Source organism: Glossina fuscipes, unplaced genomic scaffold (assembly GCF_014805625.2).
Source record: "Glossina fuscipes isolate IAEA_lab_2018 unplaced genomic scaffold, Yale_Gfus_2 112, whole genome shotgun sequence".
NCBI lineage: Eukaryota > Metazoa > Arthropoda > Insecta > Diptera > Glossinidae > Glossina > Glossina fuscipes.
Window position 1 is genome coordinate 6,765,664 of NW_023998455.1, and position 25,097 is coordinate 6,790,760.

At 35.9% G+C, this 25,097-nt stretch overlaps 1 protein-coding gene across 8 annotated transcripts in view; it reads right to left on the minus strand.

The window, feature by feature from the left end:
- The window catches only part of LOC119639589, a 77,716-nt gene that overhangs the window by 13,109 nt on the left and 39,510 nt on the right, over window positions 1-25,097 (minus strand). For 3 of the 8 annotated variants that reach the window (XM_038037056.1, XM_038037055.1, XM_038037059.1), the window contains 11 exons: window positions 16,186-16,325; window positions 10,759-10,975; window positions 10,391-10,636; window positions 9,365-10,035; window positions 9,169-9,306; window positions 8,970-9,104; window positions 5,072-5,413; window positions 4,649-4,998; window positions 824-3,663; window positions 588-710; window positions 117-288 (listed from right to left, as the gene is read on the minus strand). In XM_038037056.1, the coding sequence (XP_037892984.1) occupies window positions 117-288; window positions 588-710; window positions 824-3,663; window positions 4,649-4,998; window positions 5,072-5,413; window positions 8,970-9,104; window positions 9,169-9,306; window positions 9,365-10,035; window positions 10,391-10,636; window positions 10,759-10,975; window positions 16,186-16,325 (5,374 nt within the window). Of the gene's footprint in view, window positions 1-116; window positions 289-587; window positions 711-823; window positions 3,664-4,648; window positions 4,999-5,071; window positions 5,414-8,969; window positions 9,105-9,168; window positions 9,307-9,364; window positions 10,036-10,390; window positions 10,637-10,758; window positions 10,976-12,464; window positions 13,415-16,185; window positions 16,326-25,097 lie in introns of all 8 variants that reach the window. The other 5 variants (XM_038037058.1, XM_038037057.1, XM_038037060.1 and 2 more) reach the window with 5 other exon arrangements.

Genomic DNA, 25,097 nt, shown 5'->3' on the forward strand with positions numbered 1-25,097 from the left:
AGAGAGAGAGAGAGAGAGAGAGAGAGAGAGAGAGAGAGAGAGAGAGATCGAAAGAAAGAAGAGGCTTGAAAAAAAAAGATGAACCGCACGATAAATAAAGAAAACTCTTTGCGAACCTGTCCCCACCACTACCAGCACCAATATCGCCGAGACCTTCGCCACCATCGGCTTCGGAAGATGAGCCACGCGATAAAACTGCTCGTATTTCACCCGGCAGCACTTCTTCACTGCGATGCACTGTAAACGAACTCTTGCCCTTTTTTCCAAAGCCCATACGTCTTTTACGACCTTTTATTTCATCATACAATTTTTTGTATATCTTTTATTTATTCATAAATTATTGCATTCTTTTTAAAATAACTTTGGATTGAATAATTAAATTTGAAAATGAAAACTTTTTTCTTATGAACTTCTAAATAGGAGCCAAAATCAAAGTAAATACAAAATACACAAAATTTGTGGTCTAGGTTTTTTTTTTTTACGATGATATTTTCGAAACTCTCTTTTATGATTCAAAATTGTTTCAAAACCAAAACAAAAATCAAGAAAAAATTTTCTGTTTTTAATAACTTGCTTAGAAAACTTACCGGTGGCAGAAAGCTGGGATGTAGAATTGGACTTTTTACCCATTCCACTGCCACTTTTGGGTGAGCGTTCTTGGTCCACATTACCTTTTTTCCGGTCAGTAGCAGTATCGGAAAGGCTGCCATCTAACATACGATAAGAATGGGATAAAAAAACAAAAAGCAAAGAGGTAATGTATATATCCACAAGAGAGTTTTCTCTGCCCATTCTTCACTCTTCTTGCTTCTTTAGCGCTTACCGATTTTATCGTCCCCTTCTTCTTTCTTATCAGCGCCGCCACCATCACCACCATCTGTTTTAGTATCTTTTGCGTCATATTCACTGAAATCATCGTCCAGCATGGCATCGATTGCGTCCCAATCGATAACGTCAAGTTGTGCATCGCCATCGCCATCAGCAGCAGCAGCATCGGTTGTCGATGGATCAACAGCCATTGATTGCGATGTGTCAGTTATTGATGTTTTTGTTGCAACATTCGTCGATGAAGATGTCGTGGTTGTTGTTGTAGTTGTTGTTGTGAGATTTGTGGTTTGTATGATTGTACCGTCAACGTCGTTGTTTGTTGTTGTTGTTGTATTATTATGATGTTTCAATGAGGCACGTTTATTGGGTGATGTGGAGTTAGCCATGACACCATGATGATGGGAATTTGCAAAAGAGGAAGAAGAAGCAGCATTATTAGCATTATTACTACCCGAGACGATATTACAAGCAGTGGCCGTAGTGGCTGTTGTAGCGGCAGTAGCGTTACTACCGCCGCCACCACTTCCACCACTCCCACTACTAGATTTCGTCTGTTGTTCATGTACTAGAACTTCTTTCCCTCTTTGCCTGACACTACTACCACTACCTGGCATAGCACTACTTGCTGTTGCTATTGTGTTATATTGGCGTTGCTGTGTATTGTTGTGTGAAGAGGCGCCGCGATCGCCGTAATCATCGTACTCGAAATATTCAGGCTGATCATTGATGCTGACGAGATTACTGCGATCACTGCCTGATTCGTGTTGTAGTTGTTCGATACGTGTACGGCCTCGTTTGGCGGCCTGTAGTGCCTGTCGTCCTTGCTGTTCTCCGACGGGGCCTTGGCGTTCGGCGGCTGCATGGCCATTCATCATGGAACCAGGCCCACCATGTGATAATGCTACGTTCGTATGTGGATCAGATCCCGTCATGGTTGCGTCATCGTCATATGGCATGCGAGAACCCGGTTCCATGGGGGAAAAATTATGGGCATTTTGTGCGCTAGGGGGATGTGGCAGATTTCGTCTTCGTTTCTGATAGGGCATAGCTGAACCATATAATCGGTCGTGAGTAGATCGATCCAATTCTAAGGACATGTGATTTCTTTCACGCCCATCAAAGCGTCGGCGAGGCTCACGAAATTGTGACGGAGCCACACCACGCCTCGTCCAACCTACATCTGAATCATACGTGATCGTAACGATCTTATCATCCGTTACCAGAAAATGGGAATGACTAAGAGGATTAGCGGCGTCCACATTAGCACCCATATAGGATTGGCGAATATTGGTTTCAGAACCGTAACGTCTAGAAAGATCTTCGTCAAATTGGGCAGGATAAACTTCGTCTTCATAGCGTATACGCCGCCTGCCCCAGCTTTTAGCGTGCAAATCATCATAGTCTAAGGAGCGAGATTGACCTTCTTGAAAGTATTTCCGTCGGTCTAAAGACGTACGGCCCGTTGATATCCCCACTTTTGGTTTTTTTAAAATTGATGGCGGCTGAGACTTCGACTCAGCTATGGGTACAGCTGCTACTAAAGCATCCTCGCTGAGTTGGCGAGATAGTCGTAATACCGATTGGTAGGGCAGTTGAGGTGGAGGAGCCAAGGACGCTTTGGCTTTCTTGTGCGCAGTTGGTGTAGGTGTGTGTACATGGTAAGTGGGCACAGCACCTAAGTCAAGTTGAGGTGCTGTCATACCGCTGACAAAGTGCTGATCCACACATTCACCGCATATTACCGGATCCGTGGTGGGCAGTGTAGGTTCCGATGATGAAGGTTGAAACACGGACAGCGATGGTCTTTGCAATAATTGTTCTGCTGTGTACGGATAAGCAACGGGGTGATGCTGCGGATGTGGATGGGCTTCTGTTAAGCAATAAGGGTCACCACATGCCCCAATTGTTAGCCCAGACGAAGCGAGCACAGCATTGGTTGACAGTACAACTGGTTGGCTGCCATTTTGACAATGACTGCATGTGTTGTCGTAGTGATCACGTATGTAACCCACATAAGACGAGGGCGACGAGGACACGGTGTGTGCGTGCGGATGAGTGTCAGCAGCTATTGATAAACTGGGGCTAGGCTGCTGGCGAAAAAAGTTTGCCAAGGGTGTGGTGAGTCGCTTTAGGCCACGTATTGGGCCTCCGACCCCGCCATCAGCTTCTATGCCAGCGTTTAAAACACTATCGGAAGGAAAACCTGAGTCGGAGGGGAAATGCGTGAAATCGGCAGCATGCATTTGGTACTCGGGGAACTGTATGGTGGGTATATGTTGAAGTGGACGTGGATTGAATGAATGTGACTGAGTTGTGAGCTGTAGCTGTGTATGTGGGTCTTGTGTAAGTCGATTATGCATTGGATTGCCGTTACTGGCATTGCTGCTGTCCATCAACATAAGATTTGGATTTCCCGAAGAATCCAGGAAGTACTGCTCAACTATTTCTTCGTTATTGTCAGTAGCCAGTGTTGGCAGTTGTGGCTGTGGTTGAAGTGTTGTGGCTAATTGTACACTTGTTGCCGTATTCGGTGGTGATTCATTGGCGGCCAATTCGGCTAAACGTTGTAAGTGTTCCAGTTGCTCTAACAATTGCATTTGCTGTGTAGCTGTTGTCGTTGGCTTTGTTTGAAGGTGTGAAGGCATTAAACTAATAGGTACTGTATAGTCGGTCGGTAAATAGGTACAATCATCTACTTCAATAGTGTTCGAACGAAAGTGTTTCAAAAATCCACGTCTAATGCCGCCATCGTCGCCGCCCATACCATGCATACCTGCTGAGCCAGCGGTTAAACTGTTGGCCCCGAAGTAGGAACGCCAATTACGTGGTAAGCTACTGTTATTTTCAACGTTTTTGTTTTTTTTTTTTTTTTTTTTGTGTTAAAGAAGTTTAGAACATTGTTTTAAGTGTTGCGTGTCACATATGAATGGGATAAGATTAGCATTTCGTGATTTTTTTTTTATTAGTGAGTTGGATTGGTTAGCGAAATGATTTTGAATTTAAATCAACAAACAACATTTATAAATAAATAAAAAAAAAAAGAAATGTTAACAGTTTAAAAATAAATTAAGCAAACCAAGTAAAATTCAATGACGTCCCAAAGTAATTATGCAGTGTGCGATAGAGTCGTTAATTAATAGTCGTTGTTATGTGTGCGCATATCATAGTGGAAAGCATTTGGAAAACAAAAGAGATATTTGTTGCATGGTTGAGAGAAGCATAAGTATATTTTGTAGATGTGTACCCAGTTGGAGATTTTCGGTACGTTTATTATTATTGTTGTTGATTAAAAATTAAAAAAAATTATATAAAATGTGTGCGCATATGTAAATGATCAAAATAACATAACTTGAAAAAGGACATGTTTTTGTTGTATATATATTATGTGTTTTTTTTTTTTTTTTTGTATATTAATTTCAAGAGCAAGTCGCCACAAACTCCATTTTAGATTTTGCTAATGCCAGATTATGATTTTAAACAAAATATAAATTAGTTCATTTTTCTTGTATTTTTCCAAAATTAAATTTTCGAAACTAAATTAAAAGTATTATATATAGAGGTCAGGCCAAAAGGCCAGCCTCGATGGTAAAGGGATTTTCGTCAGACTGCTAAGGTTTGACCGCGCGAAGAGGAAATTATAGAGCCTGATTATACCCGAGAAGCTCTTGCGTCTTTTACGCAAGAGTATGCACTACAACAAAAGCTTTTAGGAAAGAATTGTGTTTATAAAAAATGACGGGCTTTTTAGTTATGTTGCATGTGTAACATGTTTCTTTGTCGGTGGTGTTTTTCTGAATATCGCTGATAGCCGCTTACTCACCTCAGACCGCGAGATCCCCGTGGTCGTTCCGATTGTGTTGAAAAAGCACTCGATGTTACACTAACTACAGATTCCATATCGGAATCACCAAATTCTCCCATGAAATCTTTGTCGGGGGATAGGGAGTGCCGTGGACGCATACGAGTCTCCATTGAGTGCAAATCACTATCTGAGAGGCCTGTATAGTGGCGTTCCCAGCCACCCATTCCGGTACTACGATAAGTTGCTTGATGATGAGGTTGCCGAGTTCGATGTCTACCAAAACGTCCACTCGTAGTACCTGTAGTAAGACGTTCGTCAAGCTCTTGGCCGAAACGATCGCGGAACATTGCACGTGAGCTTTGGGGTACCTACAAGTGCATAAAACAAAATTTGGTACGTAGGCCATAACAGATATACAATAATTAATAATAAACGAAAGACCTGTGGCAATTGTCGCTTTTTTGGTGAACCAGTCGGTGTGGCAGTCGCTGAACGTGATTGAAAACGTTGCTGTTGAGCTGTCGTGGACGATCCGACTACACCGCAATATGCCGGGACGGTACTACATGTACCGTAGGGCGAAAGGCCCGTATAATCGATATAACGATCTTCAGGTGGTGATAACGAACCACGTCTCGGACTGGTACTGCGATAATATATACCACCGCTGTGATATGAGTCAGTTGGTGCAGCTGAATGGCTTCGCTGACTTATGCTCATACCACCAGGTCCAGTAGTGGGTAGGCCATTACGACGATAACAGCCAGCTTGTGCGCCAGAAGCCTAAATATTATTCGCAATGAAATAAGTATTAAAAACTTGAAAACTAAACTCTTCAAAGTTTCTTTGAGATAAATTGCCAGATATAGATAATTTAATAAAAATAATTGCGATTCTACGTAAAAAGTATACAACATATATAATTGCATGGAAAATTTTTAATTCGAAGGGATTAAGTCAATAAGATGAAAATTTTCACTTTTTAATTAAATTCGAAATTCAGTTAAAATTCTTTAATATAAGTTTGATAGCATTTCTTCAACAATAAAAGAGCAGTGAGTTATCAGGTGCAACACTTTTTGGAAATGGTGAAAATAGATAACTAAAAAGTTTATAGACAAATACCTATATTAGTGCAGATAACTGCGAATTCTGTAATTACAGAGGAAGATATTTTTTTTTTTGTTTAATTTAATTTCTGCTAAATTCGGTTTACTATTCATTAATAGTAGCGCACTAAAAGATTGAATAGATTAACCGATGGGTAAGTGAATCAATCGCTTTCCGATTTAAAACAGTTGCATTTCCTATATAAAATGTCGTGTAATATATATACATAAGTATGAAAGCAGCATATACGTAAGTATAGTAATTAATAAATCATAATATTAAAAGCTAATTAAATTGAAAAGTTTAACAAAGCGTAAGTAGTAGTATTCTTAACACATTTAAAATAAAGTACATATGAAGACGTGCTCGTTTCTCTAGATAATAGGGTGCTAGTCGAAGTGACAAAAAAAAAAAAAATAAATAAATAAATAACTAAATAAAATAAAAAACAGTGCTTAATTTGAAGGAAAACAGAGAAAGCTAAGCCGATAATTGGCTTTTCAAAAAATCCTATAGCTTTCCTTGTGTCTTCTCTTTATGGTTCTCTTTATATATATATATATATATATATATATATATATATAGCATGTGTTCTCCTTTGCTTAAAATCTTACATTATTTTCCTTATAAATTAAATTATTATTTGTTTGCTTTTGTTTTTTTTTTTTTTTTTATATAATAACTTCTTACACATTTACATAACAAAAGTACTAAAGGAAGTCGCTGTTGTAGAAGTCAAGTCTTATGGTTTATAGGTAGAAAGATAAAAGACAAGACAACATTACATTTTCCATGAATACAAATACAGAGAATACAAATATTAATCAATTCGTTATGATTAAGCAAATTTAAAAGTTATTCGCCTCATAAGTAATGACAATGAAAAACTTTTAAGTTTGCCTCCTTTTCTTTGTTTAAGCATAGGTACTAATTAAAGTTTCGATTTTGAGAGAAAAAATTCCACACAACGCCAATGCATAGAAACGAATTTAAGTGTGTGTCAGAGTATGCGAAGACCATATTCGTGGGGATTTTTGGCGATATTGTTCCTTCTTCTTTATCAATAACTTACAACTACTTGCAGTATCATTGCACCTTTAGCCCATTTGTTATATGTGCGTATGTTTAACACATCGCTCAATAAGTGCGTGGGATGATATATAGCGTCACTTAAACAACTAATTGCTCGGAATCCCGTGAATTTTTGATACATTTTTCTTTCGAAGGTTTACACTATCTAAAGATCATATGGATTCCTCAATGCTCATTCTACATCTGTATGTCATCCTACCAAGTTATTAATCGATGTTTTACGTAATAGATCAGAAATTTTAAATTTATATTATTTGATCAATTCCTCGCCAATTAATTGCCACGAAATGCCACGATATGTCATTTTGGTGAAAACTAATTTGCTATTAGTAGAAGCTCAGGGACGGTTCCCTCCCAAAAAGTAGCAAATTAATAAACTACATCATTGTTTAGAAGATTACTGCACTATGACATATGGCTTTGTGTATATATACGTATATAGTAGTAGCGGCAACGAGAAAGCAAAACATAAAAAGTAGAAGGGTTCTGAGGATATCTTGGAATATAAAACTAATGATTTCTCAAAAATTATTCTTGGAATGCATCACATTGCAGCGCATCCAGTAAATAAATATAAAAAAAAGAAAAATAAATCTTAAATATCTTTTATGCTCAGTAAGTCGATCCAAGCTGTCGTTCGTTGCTGACTGTTTCTCAAGTAAAGAGAAAATGCAAACCAATCAACGTTTCTTGAAAAGTGAAACGATGTTGGCTTTGATTTTTTTTGATTTTTTTTCAAGACGATATTCGCATGTGTAGCTGAGTAGGTCAAAATTATGACTACCAAGTCTATGTCCGCAGGTTCAAATCTCAGTGCGGTATAGTGGATGAACGCATAACCTTTACTGATTGTGCACACAACCTCTAGGTTGCGGCCGCATCCCTATTTCTATCTCTTTCCTCAGTGCTTTCCGATCGTCACCACATTATGCGAAAGAATATTAAAGTTATGTTTGGAAATTTGCCAAGTGATCAAATCCATGCCATTTTTCAAAACCCATACCCATACAATGGAACTTTTTTCAGATCGATTTTGCCACTAAACGAAGCATAAAATGTTCACTGTGATGCTTTAACAATCTTTCGTTTCACTCTATTTCCTTAGATGACTTGTGACTTTATAGTCTTGAAAAAAAATTCAATTTTAGATTAATATCTTTGAGAGCAAAACTAAAAATCTTTTATGTTACTTGTGCGTAAGAAACGAGCACGCGGGCTGCGCACTTTGTCGTTCCGTTCGTAAAACAGAGAGATACGTTCCAAAAATACCATAAGGTACATTGATATTTGACATTTGTTAGATTTGTAGTTGCTTTAGGCCAATCCCTCCAGGTGTTTCTCTTATGTTGCTCGAATTGAGAGCAAAAAGCTTGGATTTGGCGTATGTCGTTTATATCCTTTAGTTGATGGTCTAGGGTGTGGATTTGAAATTGGACTTGGCTTATTCTCCCGATAGCTGCGTCTTCTCTCAACGAAAACTACAATCAACAATTGGTGATAGATATTGATCCGAAGTTTCTCAATAAGAAAAGGACCATGATGCCTTTATAGAAGGCTTCACTGCAGATAAAAAACTACAGCCTATAGCCGATTAAAGATACACTTGTGCCTATGTTTGGTGCAAATATTACCTAGGGTCAAATGAGGTCCATTTCTGATTTTAAAACAACCTGAAACTATGGAATGCGGAATAAAATATTCAAAGACGTGATATTGATGTCCACGGTGGCCACAATCCGTTGTTGAGATGCGATGTTTTCATGATTATATGATTACATTTTCATACGCATGCCTCTATTCATCTTAGCAGGAGATACAAAAAGAGGGCGGGAAACGCAACAAAAGCAAGTATTTAAGTTTATTTCTTCGATCTTTCTCATGGATAACTGAGTGACTTCTGATTAATTTTAAATGCAAAATTTTTCCCCGTCAAAATCAGGAAATAAGTATGTGAATTGTGTGAAGTACATATTTATAATTTGTTCACAATATAAATATACCGACATCGTTTGATTTCCCCGATTTGCTCGTGAATATATTAAATTGAGGCTAATCTAAACAATGAGTGACTGTCTGCAGTCTAAGTAGACTTCGTCTAATTATTTGGTATATTTTTTGAGTAGGAGAAAGAACCTACGAGATATGACGTATCCTGATGTGGTTGCAATTTATACCATTCGGCTTCGTCGTCTAGTATATGATGAGCCAAATCAATGACGACTTCTCCAATAAAATCGTTGGCACCGTATCTTACGTAATCCCATAAAGTAACCTAACATAAGACATTTAAAAACGATTACAAGATTTAGTACACACAAACACGAGTGCTTCACCACCTCTAATAGACGGCCATTTAAATCACAACGCCTAAAACCGGTATAAATGAAAGTTTGACCCCAACGTGGTTCGCATGTATTTGCTAAGGTCTTAGTGCGTCTTTTTGATTTTGTACCACGATCGGGTAAAAGGAACACCTGCAAAATATTTCAGACTTTTAATGGAACCTTTAGCGGACTATAATGTTTACGTTACTTTAGCATAAGGATTTCTTGCGACACCACTTTGTCGTAGCGTCAACCCCGTAGCGCATACTATGGTTACAATCAGCTGTAATGTGTTCTGATCGTAACCCAATTTCATCTGGAGTGCGCCTTCTTTATGCAGAGGCATACGACCAACCATGGCCGCTGCACTATGAGCGGTAATTTGAGCGTTAGGCAATATTTGTGGTCCCAAACTTGTGCCATATGCATGCGCGTGCGATGACGATGATGCGGGTACTGTAGTCTCCGGATGATAATAGTGATAATGATTGTAATAGCCTGCCGTCGTTGTTGTTGCTGCTGTTTTTGTAAACGTTGATTGCGGTTGTGAGGACCCTCCAGCACTTTTATTATTAAAATAACCGTTGCTAGCGTTGCCGCAATCGCTAACGAGGATGTTCTTGGTGGTAGCGTTTTTATCAGAAATCTCTGATGTTTGTATTGGTCCCAGGCGCTGAACCTGTGCTGAAACTGTTGTAGCCGATGGTGTTGCTTGGGCTTTTTGATATTGTTTTTGTACATTCGTTGTCGATTCTTTTACGGTAAGTATGCTACCGCCGGCACCCACAATCGTACCATCACAAAAGTGAGCGTATAGGTCCGAGCAGTCCGGTGAAGTTATAAGCACACTTGGCTTATCACGTTCGTTAACGGAAGTGGCTAATGGAGTAGAAAAAAATTTAAAAATTTTTAAATTATTATTAAATATTTATTAATAAAAGGTAAATTCTTTTTTTAATAAAAAAATAATCTAATAAAGTCGAAATTGATATATGCGTATTACGCTTAGTTTAGTTTAGACACACATACACACACACACAGTTTAAAACTCTTTTAGAGCCTTCTTTCATAACGCTTTTAATAAGAAAATCTGAAGAATTCCCCTTTCCCCTGTACGCCCCTTAAAATAGTTATGGGTCAATTTAAAGAAAATTTTACGTTTTTGTTTTAATCGATCGGGTTGATTATAAGCGGATATGTATAAAAGCAAATAAATCTTTTGATAAGAAAGTACCTTTTTTCATTATATACGCACCACCACTGCTAACAACAGCACTGCTTGCCATATAGCTGGCTATAGTGCTTCTAGAAAGTTTATGTATACCATTGTCCCCCGTCGCTTGTCGTTGGTGGAGCTTAATCGTTCGGCCTACGACCAATTCGATTTGAGTTTCGTTATGGCTTTCGGTAATTATCTCATAAACCTCGTTGGCGCTTTTATTTTGCAGGCAATAGCCGTTCCATTTGATTATTTCGTCGCCTTTGATCGTATCAATTGAACGAAGCATATGTAAAACAAAAATTTAATAATATTTATTTATTTATTTTTATTTTTTTTTGCGTTTTTGCGATCGAAGTGAATATATTTGCTACGTTGTTTACCTGGTTTAATATGACCGTCAGTGTCGGCTACAGAACCACGTTTAACGGTGTCGACTATGGCAGCCAAAGTGCTGGAACCACTATCACTATTTATATTTACGGCTTGACCACCTAAAACCTTTAAGCCTAGCATATCTTCATCAAGGTAGTAATTGCGTAATATCATGTGACCAATCGTACGAGTTTTATCCGCCGATATTTGCCAATTGACTGAGTGCTGTTTAAGGATTTTTTGTTTGTTTTTTTTTTATTTTATTGCACGATGTCAAACGATAATGCGCAAATTTACAATATATTTTATTTTTTGTTATGTTTGTTTGTTGTTGTTGTTTTTGTGATTATATCAGGGTTAAGGTTTGATATATTTTTTTTTTTTGTTTTGTTAGGTAAGACAAAGTTAAAAGGAAAATGATCTTAGTTAGATGTTTGCTTTGGGCTTGAAACATATCATCATAAATAAGTTCGCTAATATTCACGTTCAACTTAAGGAAAAAAAAAAAAATTTACATAAATTTATATTGAAATTATTTGTTAAAGTACAGTTAATTACATACATTCTCAGTTTTATAGCAATGTCAGTCAGATATTTTGTTATTTTTTTTCTTTTTTTTTGTTGTAACTAAAGCACCTTAAATTATTTTAATTACAATGCGCTCTTACAAATAATGCAGAGTTTACAAACAATAGTTTATACATACATAAGTATTGACATACATTTCCTTTATAAATATTTTTATTAAGAGAACACATACAAAGAAGACTTTAATGATCTTTAGTAAGTAAACCTCAGATAAGTCGTATGACAAAAATAAAAAAAACAAAAAATGAAAATGAAAATGAAAAATAACAGAAAACCATGCTAAAAGGCAACGCAAAACGGGAAAAGCGTATCGTAAGAAAATTACATCGATTCAATGAATTATTCAAGCAGTGGAAGATAACTTTGCAGATAATTCAACTTAACTCAACTCAAAGTTAGGCTAACGGTAAACGGTAAACATACACTATAATCCTCTCGTTTTGAAACTATAATTTCCTGCTCATATTTGGAGGTAATGTGATGTAAGTGTGTCGCCTTTAATGTAAGCATGTTTAGCGCAATTCACAAGCTAAAGAACATGCAAGATTAGAACATGTGCATATACGTACACACACACATATACACGCGCATATACACACATAGTTATGTGTGTGCACGCTTAGATGAAATTGAAAGCATTGCATTAGAGTGCAGATAATGCAGATAATGGTGTTTTTTTTTGTTTGTTTATTTGTTTACTGAATATAACGTGTATTGCGAAAAGGAGAGATTATACAGATACAGGTATGAAAGTAAAACTGAAGACTGAAACTTTTGACCAATCTTTTGATCTTTTTGTTTTTTTTTTTTTGTTTTTTTGTTAACAGCGCATAACAAATGACGACGGCGAGGAGGGACATGAACAGACCGCGCTAAGATTATCATTAGCAACACATAAAGTTTACGAACCAGAATACACATACAGAGAAAGAGGCAGAGAGAGACAGTAAGAAATGGAGATAGGAAAAGAGAGAGAGAGAGAGAGAGAGAGAGAGAGCGAGAGAAAAAGAGTTAGGAAGAGAGAGACAGAGAGCGAGAGAGCGAGAGAGCGAGAGAGCGAGAAATACATAGAAGCGATGAATTTTCGTTTTTCGATTACATTTTGGTTTTTTTACATTTTTTCTACCTTGGGACCGTCACAACGATTTGATTCTTCGCTACTCGTAAATGTACTGCTAGTTTCAATGCCCGAATCTTTTGTAGCTGAGTCCTGACTACCCTGGCGTTCATTATCCCAGTGGGAAGACCAATTGGCTGTGCTGTTGCTATCGATTGCTATTATGCTATTAATGTTGGCAGTGTGATTGGCTCCTAATTTGGCGCTGGTCAATATTGTAGCTGCCCCTACTTCGACAGCTGTGGAAGGTAGTATAGTAGCAACAGGCGGAAGCGTGCCAATGCCCGTTACCAGAGTATCATCGGCTTCTTCACTGGAATCGAAACGCACCGTCTTCTTTATTCTACGCTCTGTAAAACGTCGCGAATCTTGGGCTTTAGATTCTGTTGGGACGGTCGCCGAAAACAATGCATCCGGCCAATAGGGCTCGGCCAAACTGCGTTCGCGGCTTAGGCTTCGTACAGATGCAGGGTCTGCGCCTCCTCCCCTAGCACCCGTCGCATAGCGTCCGTATACTGTTTTAGCTGCCTTAGTGGATGAATTTATGTTACCGATCGTAAATGGTGGTTGCTTGTGTTGCTGCCTATGTAAGTACGTGCCACTGCTATCAGTTAACGGTAACGGTGTCGTAGTCAAGCCAGATGAAACATGATGACTACCGGAGTATGAACCCGTCAAATTAGTTCCAGTACTTCCTGCTACGCTAAGATCTATGTGCCGATCGTGATTGGTGCGGTTGAATGAGTTACGCTGTTGTACATCCAAGCGCGCCGTTCGTGTTAACGGATATTTTTCCAGTTTATTTCTTTGCGCATCATAGCGATCACGATCAGCCGATGAATACAAACGGTTGTTATAGACTAAACGATAATCTGCTCCCATAGAGGTTCTGTATGAACTACTAGACAGATCACGTTCATTCAGGCTACGTTGCTGATGCCATGGTTCTCGTAAAGTGACTGCAAGATTTCAATTTATTGTTGAAAGAGAGATAAAGAGAGAGAGAGAGAGAGAGAGAGAGTGAAAGAGTGACAGAGTGACAGAGTGAGAGAAAGAGAGAGAGATCATTGTGTCGTGTTTGCAAAATAATGGTTCGTTTGTATTTATGTACAAAATAGACGGATACACACACATATCTCAAGTAGGTCTTTTAAATTTTAGGTTTTCCTTTAGGCGGGTGCGTTTTTTTTGCAAAATGTATTTGTGTTGGAAATATTTTATTTTTTTTTAATGACAAAACTTCACAAGAAAATTAGTTTTTTGTTTTCGTTCGAGTCCGTGGTGAATGCATTCACTGAGGGCTGCCCGAGCATTGCAATAATTTTTTTCGTTATGTTTCGTGTTCCTGTGATGGAAAGGGTTGTAACTTAACCGCAAAGCTCTGATGTTTCAATGAGAAAGCTTTCATTTCAGCAAAAAAATAAATTAATTTATATAAAAAACTAAGTTATTTATACGGATGTTAGGTTTTCATTAACTAACAGCGGGAAACATTAATATTTCTAGTAAAGAAATAATTTTAATAAAACGTAGAATTAAATATACAACTCAAATAAAACAATTTTTGAAGACCATTACGTAATTGACTCAGAAATGCTCAGAATATCGTCTCTTTTTTTCCAACCACATCAAGCCACGCACCATTGAAGGGAAGCGTGGCACGCAGAAGGACTTGAAACGGACCCACCTTCTGTTCGATCAGGCAGTTCAGAGTTAATTTCTGAATCCACTTATGCATGTCCGTCCGTCTATCTATCCGAGACTTGGCTGGATGCGTTTATGTTCACTCTATGCAATGGAATTTGATTCACTCATTTATTTCGTGTTAAAAACAAACTCAATTAAAAACGGTTTGGATCCGATGCGATATAACGACAAATTAAGTAAAAGATACTGTTATGGCACACTAAATGAATGTGAAAAACTTAGTTGGGATCTGCTTATTTCCTAAACACCCCCGCATCTAAGCGTTCTTACAAAAATATAAATCCTTAATAGGCATCGCTGCCTATTATGTATGATAGCATTTTATGATGAAAATTAAAATCGAATATCAATTTGACATACAAGGCCATTATATGGACAATACGGGTGTATTTTTCTGACCCCCTGTACCTGTAGAAGGGTTCTTTTTAAGCTAATAAAAACGGCTTTATGATGTTTGGTCAGCTAATTGATTAAAAATCGTTTGAAAAAAAAGTCAATAAATTTATAAATTAATTAACTGATATTGGATCAGGTCGGTTCACGTTTTTAACGTTTAATACTTTCAATAAAGCTTTTTTTTCTCAACATTTTATGAAATCCTCAGAATATACAAAAATTTCAACTTTTTATTCAACTTTAAGGCAGGAAATGTGTCATCATCACCATTCAGAAAACAAAAGTGATTAACCACGCGAACCACTCGCATCCATTATTTACATACGTGTCTTGGTGACTCACTCGCTAGCGAAGAATTTGTTCTTAATTACAACGGTCGCGTATCTTTACGCAGAGGCTCTATATCATTCTGTTAAATAGGTCCCTGCAAGTTTATAACGTTAACATATAAGTTGCTGAAGTAGCGAATGTGATCAAGAAAATTCATAAATAAATCTGGTATTTGGAACACATTCCTTATATAAGGAAAAATGTCAGGTTGGGTGAACCCTTTGAGCCCATAGGAAGCATATCAAACAAACACTTAATTGAACATTTTTTTTCACTAATGTTTTTTTAAATTCAAAACTGTTCAAAGTATATATGCAAAGGCAATAAATCGTTACATGTTTCTCGACCACATTATTTCTAGGCTTTAAATGAAATGAAATCGACTTTGCGGAAAAATGAGTTTGCGTTGTAATAGTAAAACTTTCCTATTTTATAAATAAATTTTATTTGTTTAAAAAAAGAATAAAAAAAATAGCAAATCTCGTATTTGCTCCTCCTTTTTTTCATAAAATAAGAAAATATTTTAAAAATATTTGAATTTAGAGAATGGAAATCTGTTAAGATTGTGTGTATTGTAAATGTGTGTAATTATGAGCGGCTGTGCAGTTGCGTGCGTTTAGGTAACTTAGAGGTAGTAGAGACTGTTAAAAATTTTGAAAAATTCTTCTACACATTTTCATTAAATTAAGAAAACAAAAAAAAAAAAAAAAAAAAAAAAAAAAAAACGTTACTTTACGTTTACGCACATCGAAACCATGCAAATATTTCACACTTCCATTAACAATCTTCTCAATCTATATCCATAAGTATTCCACGCCGCTTGATTTGCAATTCACTTAAGAACTTTGCAGAAAGTGGAAAAAGCAAATGAACATAAAGTGAGAAATTTTTGTGATATGGCTGCGTGCATAGAGAGACAGTAATGGCGGCTTATGCCTTAAAATTAAAATCGCCGTTCACATGTAAACTAGAGAATGAAAGGAGCGAAACAACATTTCAAGTACAGTGAAACACATTCTGTTCTTTAAAAATAAAATGAACAGAGTTTACATGTTACAAAAAAAAAAAAAAAAAAAAAAAAAATTATCAAATTGTTCTTTTTCTTAAATTTAAAAAATCGAGAATATGTATTAAGAAAATGTTGTGCCTGTTATCAAAATTAACATAAAGAAAAAAATTAAAAATAATAATGCATCCAAACATTCCAACAGTTTCGTGTAAACACAATATTTAGAAAAAAAAACAAAAATAAAAAAATAAATTTAAAAAAAGTATATATTAGAGTTCTATTGCTTACATTTGCATGAATTTGCAAGTCGCCAGTTGAAAGTATAGTTTTTATGTCACCACCACTACTACCATCAATACCGGCAGCACTACTGCCAGCGATAGTGCTCATAACAGTTATAGCACTTGCACCGAATTCACCGGTCGCTGCTATATATATATATGTACATATACATAATTGTATACGAATATATATATATATATATATATATATATATAAATATCACATATTTACACAAAGATAACGCATACATGTCAAAAAGTTGATGATTTTATTGTTTTAGTAGAGGTTTTTTTTTTTTTTTTTTTTTTAAGAAAAAAAAAAAAAAATAAAATGAAATAACAATATATATATATATATATATATATATATGTAAGTATATATATAAAGAAATTGTATAAAGAAAAATAAATAAAAATAAATTTTTGTCAATTATGGTTTTCCTGCTTCAGTGGTACTTCAGTAATTTTTGAAAAGCAAATATAATGGAATTCAGAAATAGGAAGAAGTAGAAATAGGGATAGCATCACCATCAAGCGAATTTCGAAGACTTAAGCATAAAACTTGTCGGAATTACAATAAAGGTTTAAAATTCGGCATCTTGACCTCACGGTTGAGATTTCACAAAATTAAATTCAATTAATCGCGGAATAGAGAAAAGAAAAAACTTGAAGAGCTTAACAAACAAGTGAAAACCCTATAGCTGGCCACGGTCTAACCTACACCAGTGCGCTTAATATACCAAAATGTTTACATTTAAAGGCATACTTTTCGTGAAACACCTTATATTGAAGGGCGGCCAAAACGTCACCTGACGTGACCCAAATTTATCTTAAAATGTTCACCTATCTGATCCAAATTTTTCACGTCAATTTAGAATGGCTTCATACTGTTGCTCAGCGAGTTTTGTCGAAAAAGTTTGCAAATTGTAATCGTTTCCCATAAGATCACTTTTTTCAGAACAAGGCTTTATATGGGGAGTAGCCGAAACAGTGAACCGATCCAAACCAATTTCAATAGCCTCAGAGTACCATATTTCACAAAAATATCTCAAAAATTGCCTAACCTATAGGTTAGACATTAAACGGAAAGACGAGTAGACATAAGTTTTACTAATAAAAAGCGGGTCTACTTCGTGTCATTTCTGGTGTTACAAGCTCCTTGTATATCTTTGTTTTACAAATGGTCTAGAAATTGAATTGAATTCTTCTTTAAGAATTTTCCTCCGGATCAGGTGTAAATATTAAAATTTTGCAAACATGTGTATATAAAAACAAAAATATATATAAAGAAAACTGTCAATCGGTCTATTGACTCACCATTAATTCATAAATATTTTATATGTTTTAGGGTTATGTTGAATTTTGTTTTTTTTTTTTTCCCTCGTCTAAATTTCTATCTACCTATCTTTATCTAGATTATCTACATTGATAGAGTTCATATAAACGCCATAATAGTTAAAGCTTACGATTTTTTGAATACAATAGATGTTGAAGTATGACTACCAAGATGTCTGCCTTACTGGGAGATTAGCTTGCGTATCATTTCGAATACGAGTACAATAGATCTTTCAGGTCGCGGTACAGATTGCAAGCACGGTAATGACACTCAATTAACATCGCAGTGATTCGAAAACTCCAGGATCTGGTCTACTGCTTTCTCTACTATTTTCAAGAAAGTTTTTTAAAGAAAAATGTCAAAGTATTTCGACGTAAGCGTTCACTTCACTACGTGAAATAAGCATCAGTCGAAACAATAAATAAGAAGCCATACGAATAATCATTTAATTAAGAACATGTACAACAATAATAAAAAACAAAAACTTTAATAAATTTAATTTAGTTTTTTTTAATTTTTTTTTTTTTTTTAAGTCGTAAGGAAATCGTTTGCAAACAAACTAACAGCGTAAGCAAGAATTCTTCGAAACTTTATTATTATTTTAACAAACACTTTGTTCGGCTCTTGTATCAAAAAAGGCATTTGTAAGATATGATTGCAATTATTTTTCAGATAATTATAAGAAAACGACAAAGCTTTTTCAAATTTGCTTCAGCCACTCCCAAGAGGCTGTTCTAGCGACAATAAGAGGAATGGCTCTGAGATAGGATATATCAATGTTATTTCGTTGAAGGAAACCACAGCAGCAGTAGGGGGTAACGAATGGATCAATAAGTTCTGGGACTAAGTAACAAAAAAGGAAATTTTTTTTCCGCCAAACTCGATTTCATTCATCAATAGAGTCTCTATAACATTCTCGTGTCTTCTTTTTCCAATCGTTTGTCAATGTATCGTTTGGAATGTACTTCAGTTATCGCTATGAGTCCCCCATTTGGTCTTTTTCCGTGGAGCATCGTCTTGACCATAGCGGAAATGTAATAGCTCCTTGCGGGCCAGAACCCGGGAATGCTGCGTTTAGGGCAGAAATTCATGCAGCTTTGCTATCATCTCGCCTCAGTAAAGACTCGATATTGTTGTCCCACAGTAAGCAAAAGCTTTACCCTTTCGGGAAAAATTGTTTTTTTTTTTTGATAGCCACTTTTTCTATAAGATGATGTTTTCCACACTCAACTCAAATGGCTTAAGAAGTATCTCTAGGACTTATTTGATATGTCAAATTCTTACTGCGGATTATTCTACATTCCATTTATGAAGGCATTTCCGTAAAAGTGAACTAACAATGTTTCTATTGCTCTCTTTCAATTTGTTATTACTTTTAGAGGATTCTATATACCGAGATATGAACTTATTTAATTTGTGTCAATTCTACAATTCTTATAGGACGGTTTCTATAAAATGTTCGCATAAAACTCCCGAATTCCCCTATCTCTCTGAATGCAGACACGATCCATGAGTTGAAATAATTTTGAGTTTTATATAACACGGTTTCTTATAAGACGATGGTCATGTTATAAAACACTGGAGTGTAGCTTCAGCAAGCCAGCTATCTCTTGGAACCGCACTAAAAATTTTCAGGATTCTTATGAGGTTTTCTGGTGTAATCATCTCTTTTCACCGTTCACTGCATTCTGCGACATCAAATTTTGCAACATCCTATTTAAACTTAGCAAACCATATATAAAATTGTTTTTTCTCAACGGAGAACGCCATAACCTCACTCAAGCCAATGCTCAGCTTAAACAGTATTTTTTCTTTACAAAAATCAATGTTTAATTGACATAAGGAAGTTGGATGTTTCTATTCTATATATAATAATAAAGAAGAATATTATAGCAGGGCATGGCCGACCTGTAGATATTCTACACCACTTCGCCTGCTACACTAGCTCACTCGTTTTGGTGATAATACATCAAAGTTACGTATTACTTTTATGCTAAGGCATACTTTCCATCAATGATGGAAAGGCTTTTCAACTTATCACATAACGTGACCCGAATTGATCAAAATTAAGTTGCTTCCTAAAAATGTCATTATTTTTTGGTTTTCGTCTTAAAAATTGGATATTAGACATCCTCACCATATAAGGACTTGCCTTTCACGAGAGGCTCTATATTTGTTGGAATCGAAAAAACAGACCTAAATTCTCTACCGACCAATTTTTATCATAAAATATTAAAACTTAAGCATTTTTTGAAGGACTTACGATTCACGACAAATCTTCTACGAATTTTGATCCACTTAATGAAATTAATGTCATGCGAAAACTTTCATCATAAAACATACACAATAGGCCTTTTTAGCATGTAAGCTTTCACGTTTGCTGGGAACCCTTCCATGTGGCGGCAAGCCAAAGATAGACCCTACGTGGTCCAAATTCGGTAAGATAGATGTCTATGAATATGTTCATCATGATATATTGAAATTATACCTTTTCACCATATAAAGACTTGGTGTTCGTAAGAACCGTGATATGTTCAAAACACAAAGTTTTTCATACCAATTTAGAATACCGAAATTATATTAATCAAAAAGTTTAGCCGAAAAATTTCGAAAATTTTATTTTTTTTCATGTAGCGACTTTTGCAAATAAGGCTTTATGTGGGGAGTGGGCAAAAAAGTGGACCGATTCAAACCATTTTCCACAACGATCGTTCTCGATCGCCGCCCGTAGATCGAACACAAAAACACATGGAGAGACAGTAGGCGGACCGACAGACAGACAGACAGACAGACAGACGAATAAACAAGCTGATATCGATTGATTCAAAAAATGATTTTGATAATAAAAGAACGGCCTCCTTGGCGTGACGTACGTCCGCACAAATTTAATATATCCAGCATCAGAAGTGGTGTATGTCATAAAAATAGCGTTACTTAAGCCACTGCAGTTCATAAATTAATAATCGAAATGACGTGAAAATGTGATCTTGTTTATTTGAGGGTTGATATATTCACAAAATAATATGGATTTGTTTTTTAAGTTTTTACCAGTGTGCTAGTACCAAGACTTACTAAGGGATGATATGTTCAAATCACTTTCAAGTTATTTAAAGAGTACAAGTTTGCCTCTAAACATTTGCATCTGCAGTTAACGACAGCTAATAATTTAAAAAAGACGTGAATCTTTTCTATATCAGTCATGGTTTAAAAAATTACAAAAATTAATCTTTTTTTTTTCAATGGTTTCTGCATGTGCCCGACCGCAAAAATTGTTGAACCGTTTACATGCAGTATTTGAAATTGAATGCAAATTTATTGGCAAAGCTTTGTATAAAAACGAAGGCGTAGGAAAACAAATGTAAAATAAAATGAAAAAATGAAGACCTATATGCTACTGCGTGTGCAACACAAGAGCAAGCACATGTCGTCAGTCATAGACACTGGTATCAAATTGATTTAATTGTCGCATAATTTTCATTGAAAAAGAGCCAGAAACAAAAAATAACTAAAACGGTAGAATAGCAATCGACTAAAGCGGACAAAGTCACTCAAATAGATCGGACTAGGTCATCTACACAAATGCAATACATTATTGCACACAGCGGTAGGTAACATATTTAGCATATTTTTGCCTGTAGACAGCAGAAAAAAATTGAATTCAATGCCAGCAGCGAAAGTTTAGGAGGAGGGAAAGAGAACAGAATATTACTCTGGAATTTAGTAATCACATGACGTGGGATTACTTTCAATTTAAGATAACCGAAGGGAAACGGGAATAGGGAATATTTTGTAGAAAAATTTTAAATAGTTTTATCAAAGTATTCAAATATCACGTGGCATCTCGGTGCTTGTTGTTTGCCATTAAATCAAATGAAGATAAAGGATAAGAGGTTACGCTTGATTAGAAGTCGATGATTTACTCCCACTGTTGGTTTACATTACAATGGTTTGACCACGAGATAAGACGGGCAACGTACATTGCTTTGAGCGCAAAAAAAAAAGGTCAGAATTTCTTCTTCGTTAGATATCAGCAGGTATCAGCACAAGGTACGGGTATGGCATTTCTGGGAACATACATATGTGGCTGTGGTTCTTGTAAACTGAACTAAAACTAATTTTTTTGTTTTCTATAGACTTTTTACATTGGATAAAATAAGAAAGGACACGAAATTATTACTGCAGTGATCACACCGTTTGCAAAATCTCCAATTTTAGCAGTTGCGCCAGTGCCAGTGAACATTTTTACAGTTCGTCGTGAATAGGAAGCATTAGTCGTTAGCGAAGTAAACTATTGCAATACGTAAAAGGATTTTCGGAAGCTACTCCTAATACATAAGAGCTCGATGAGAAAAGGTCTACAAAATTTATGAGAGCACCGTTGGGAAAGATAACACACCGTTGGGAAAGAAAACACCTCTGAGAGCCTAATTCGTTGAGTTATTGAAAGAGATCATTGTTTTAATCGCTTTATTAGGTACAGAGGGCCGTTGAAGTCGACAGAGACAAATCTGGAGCTAAAGCTAAAGCAGCTTCAAGTTTTTCATATATATTATGAAATTTTTCAGACAAAAATAAATCTTTCCTAATGCCAACAGATCGATCAAGTTCCCATTTTACAAAGGCGGGCGAAACTTTCCACAACTCTCACCGATTGTAAGGGCAAACGGATGTGTTACACCATTGAACTTCTGGAAGCAGTGACTTTTGGTTAACGGTTCTGATTGCATCGACAAGAATCAGTATAAAACCAGAAAGAAAAAGCCGGAATTATTAATTTACCTATGGACGGGGCAGATTTAGAGGCAGTAGGAAATTTTCAAGAATATATTTCCTACGCATTGGACATCTAACTCCTCGAATTTTAGTTACAATTGAAGGAGGTTAGCTGAGATGAGCCTATCAACGAACTTCCCTGCAACATTACAGTCCTTTATTGCCATTAAGCAACCCATTGTGGTCATGTATACTTTTCATAGAAATAAATAATATATTCAGTGTCAATATACTTTCAAACAACATACGGAGGCCATGCGTAGTGCTTTGGGATACACTGATTTGAACTCGAATACATTAATTCTTCGCACTCAAGGGCTCTGAAGCGGAGTTGTACAAAATTTACCTTTAAAGTCGGGACCTCACTATAAAGACAATGCAAATAGCTTTCAGTTCATCACGTAAGGACAACACCAAATTCATTTATTCTTGTTCACAAATTACAAGCCAATTAAAACAACCTTTATTTTAAAGGGCGTATCAGTAACTTATAATGATTTTTCTTTTGAAATCGCTTCGAGTTGCTGGCAATGTGAATGAACAAAACTTTCGAGTGCAACGATTTAAAAATATTTCACGAATCTAATACACAGCTTTAATAACAACATCAATGAACAAAATTTACTGGACTGTAATACGCTTTAGAGCAGTAATAGCAAAGCTGGCGTTTCCACCCTAGCGTACCAGTGTGTGTCACAATCAATATGAAAACGCGCATTCATAACCGGTCAACACATACATATAGACGGAGTATATAAACAAGAACTTCGGCTTCCATTTGAACTTGTCCACTTAAGGACGTACATATGGGGAGACATGTGTGGGGACTTTTTCAGTGTTATTTTTTATTTAAGTTGCTGTTAGAAAAATTCTTAGCATACACATGACAAGCATGTATAGATATTTGATAAGCCTTTAATTTAATTTCAACAGTACATTGTATAGAAGTTACGTCGGTAAAAACTAAATCAAACAAGCTGAGCTCCCACGAATATTTCTTACAAATTATCAAAGGGATAAAAGCTACAAATTAATAAACTATACATGTATCACATAGCTCACTTTGCAACGAAGTCTAACGGGAAATCACGACTGAGGTCTGATAGGTATTACGGTGATTTATAAAGCAATGGAAATTCATCCATTCCTTCGCTTGAAGGACTTGAAGCCTCTTTCTGCTAATTACACAAAATTGATATGAATGGTTTGTACATATATTTCCAGTGTCCAAGCTCCGAGATAGCTTGGAAGATTTCATAACAGTGGAAGCAGTTTTCGCTTGCAATTCAATTAATATTTGTTTTAAGTGAAAACATAGATAGAAATAAAAAAAACAAAATATATTTTATTTTGTGGAAATTAAAAGTAAAACATTTACGAAAATTGCAATATTTTCTTCACGAAAACAAAAATTTAGTCTGTCCTGTCATTGTTGTAACTGTACTGCATCTCTCACAATTACTAAAGTACGGTTTCGTTATCGGCAATAAATTCCTGCCGGATGTTTATTGTAAAAAAGGAAATTTGCACGAGAACATGTTCAACGCCTACCTAATACTTAATATATCTCTTGGGTAATTTTGGCCCCGACCCAAAAACTTGTACTGATGCTAGAATTAACTTGTCTGTTAATTTTGCGCGATTGCAACTCTGCATTAGTTAACAGGGATATGTTTCTATGAATTTTCGATTTATAGCAATGATCGTTCGTTCATTTTCTCCATTTGTGCATTCATCTGCTGATGATTGGTTTAAAATATCGACCGCGAAAAATCCTTTGTTTCCCGATCACACATTCATTTTTGTTGTCACCAAGTTTGTTGTGCGATATGCTCCTTTGTAATGCGTGACATTTCTGAAACTCTTTTTCTCAAAGAGCAGGACGCCTACGTGCAGAGTTGTCTAAGTGAAGATATACGTAGAGTTGCCTGCATAGGCAGGATTCACCGTCAAATCCAATAGATGCCTGTCTTGAAGAAAAACCGTTGTCGAGCCGTGGAATGTTAAGAGGGAGAGAGAGATAGAGAATGACCTTGCAATCGGATAAGCACAAGAATTTGAAATTGATATGTACTTTATGTCGTAAAGAGATTTTTCAAAAATTTGTTTCCAGCTTATTTCCGCTTTGATGCATGCTGCAGGCGAACTGAAAGTTTCATATAAGAAGAAGATAGAAGAAGATAGCGTTGTATTCTCGCCTTTAAAACTGAACTTCAATCTGATGAATTCAATTCCGGCGATATGTGCATATATAAGTTTCACTTTAAATCGAATATAGGAGAATCTGGCAAACATTTTTTGTTCCTTAAGGATTATTTTAATTTTTTTTTTTTTTATATTTATTAATTACTTTTTGAAATAAACACTATCGACAGAAAATCGCAGATAATCCATCCACCTACGTGTACTAGTAGTAGATAATATTTGCTTTTCGTTGAAATTGTGAGACTTCCTTCCTTAAGAAGGATAAGCTTTTATACATTTTTACACGGAAACGTGCCAATCTGCGCCTAGTTAATCTCGCTATTCGAGAGAAATAAATAAATATCTAAATTTTGTAATTGAAAAAAAAAAAGAACGAAAGAAAGTCCGAAGAAATGCAAAGTCGGCTACGAACACTCCTTGAGCGTACAATTAGGTGCATTAACAGCGACAATAAATACATACATGTGTGTAGAGAAAACAAATAAGAAAGATTTTTTTACAAAGCGAATAACCTTTTTAATTTTTTATGCACATTTTATATAAAATATTTTAAAATCTCATTTTGCTATGTGTGTCTAAACATATAAAAAAAAAAAAATTATGAA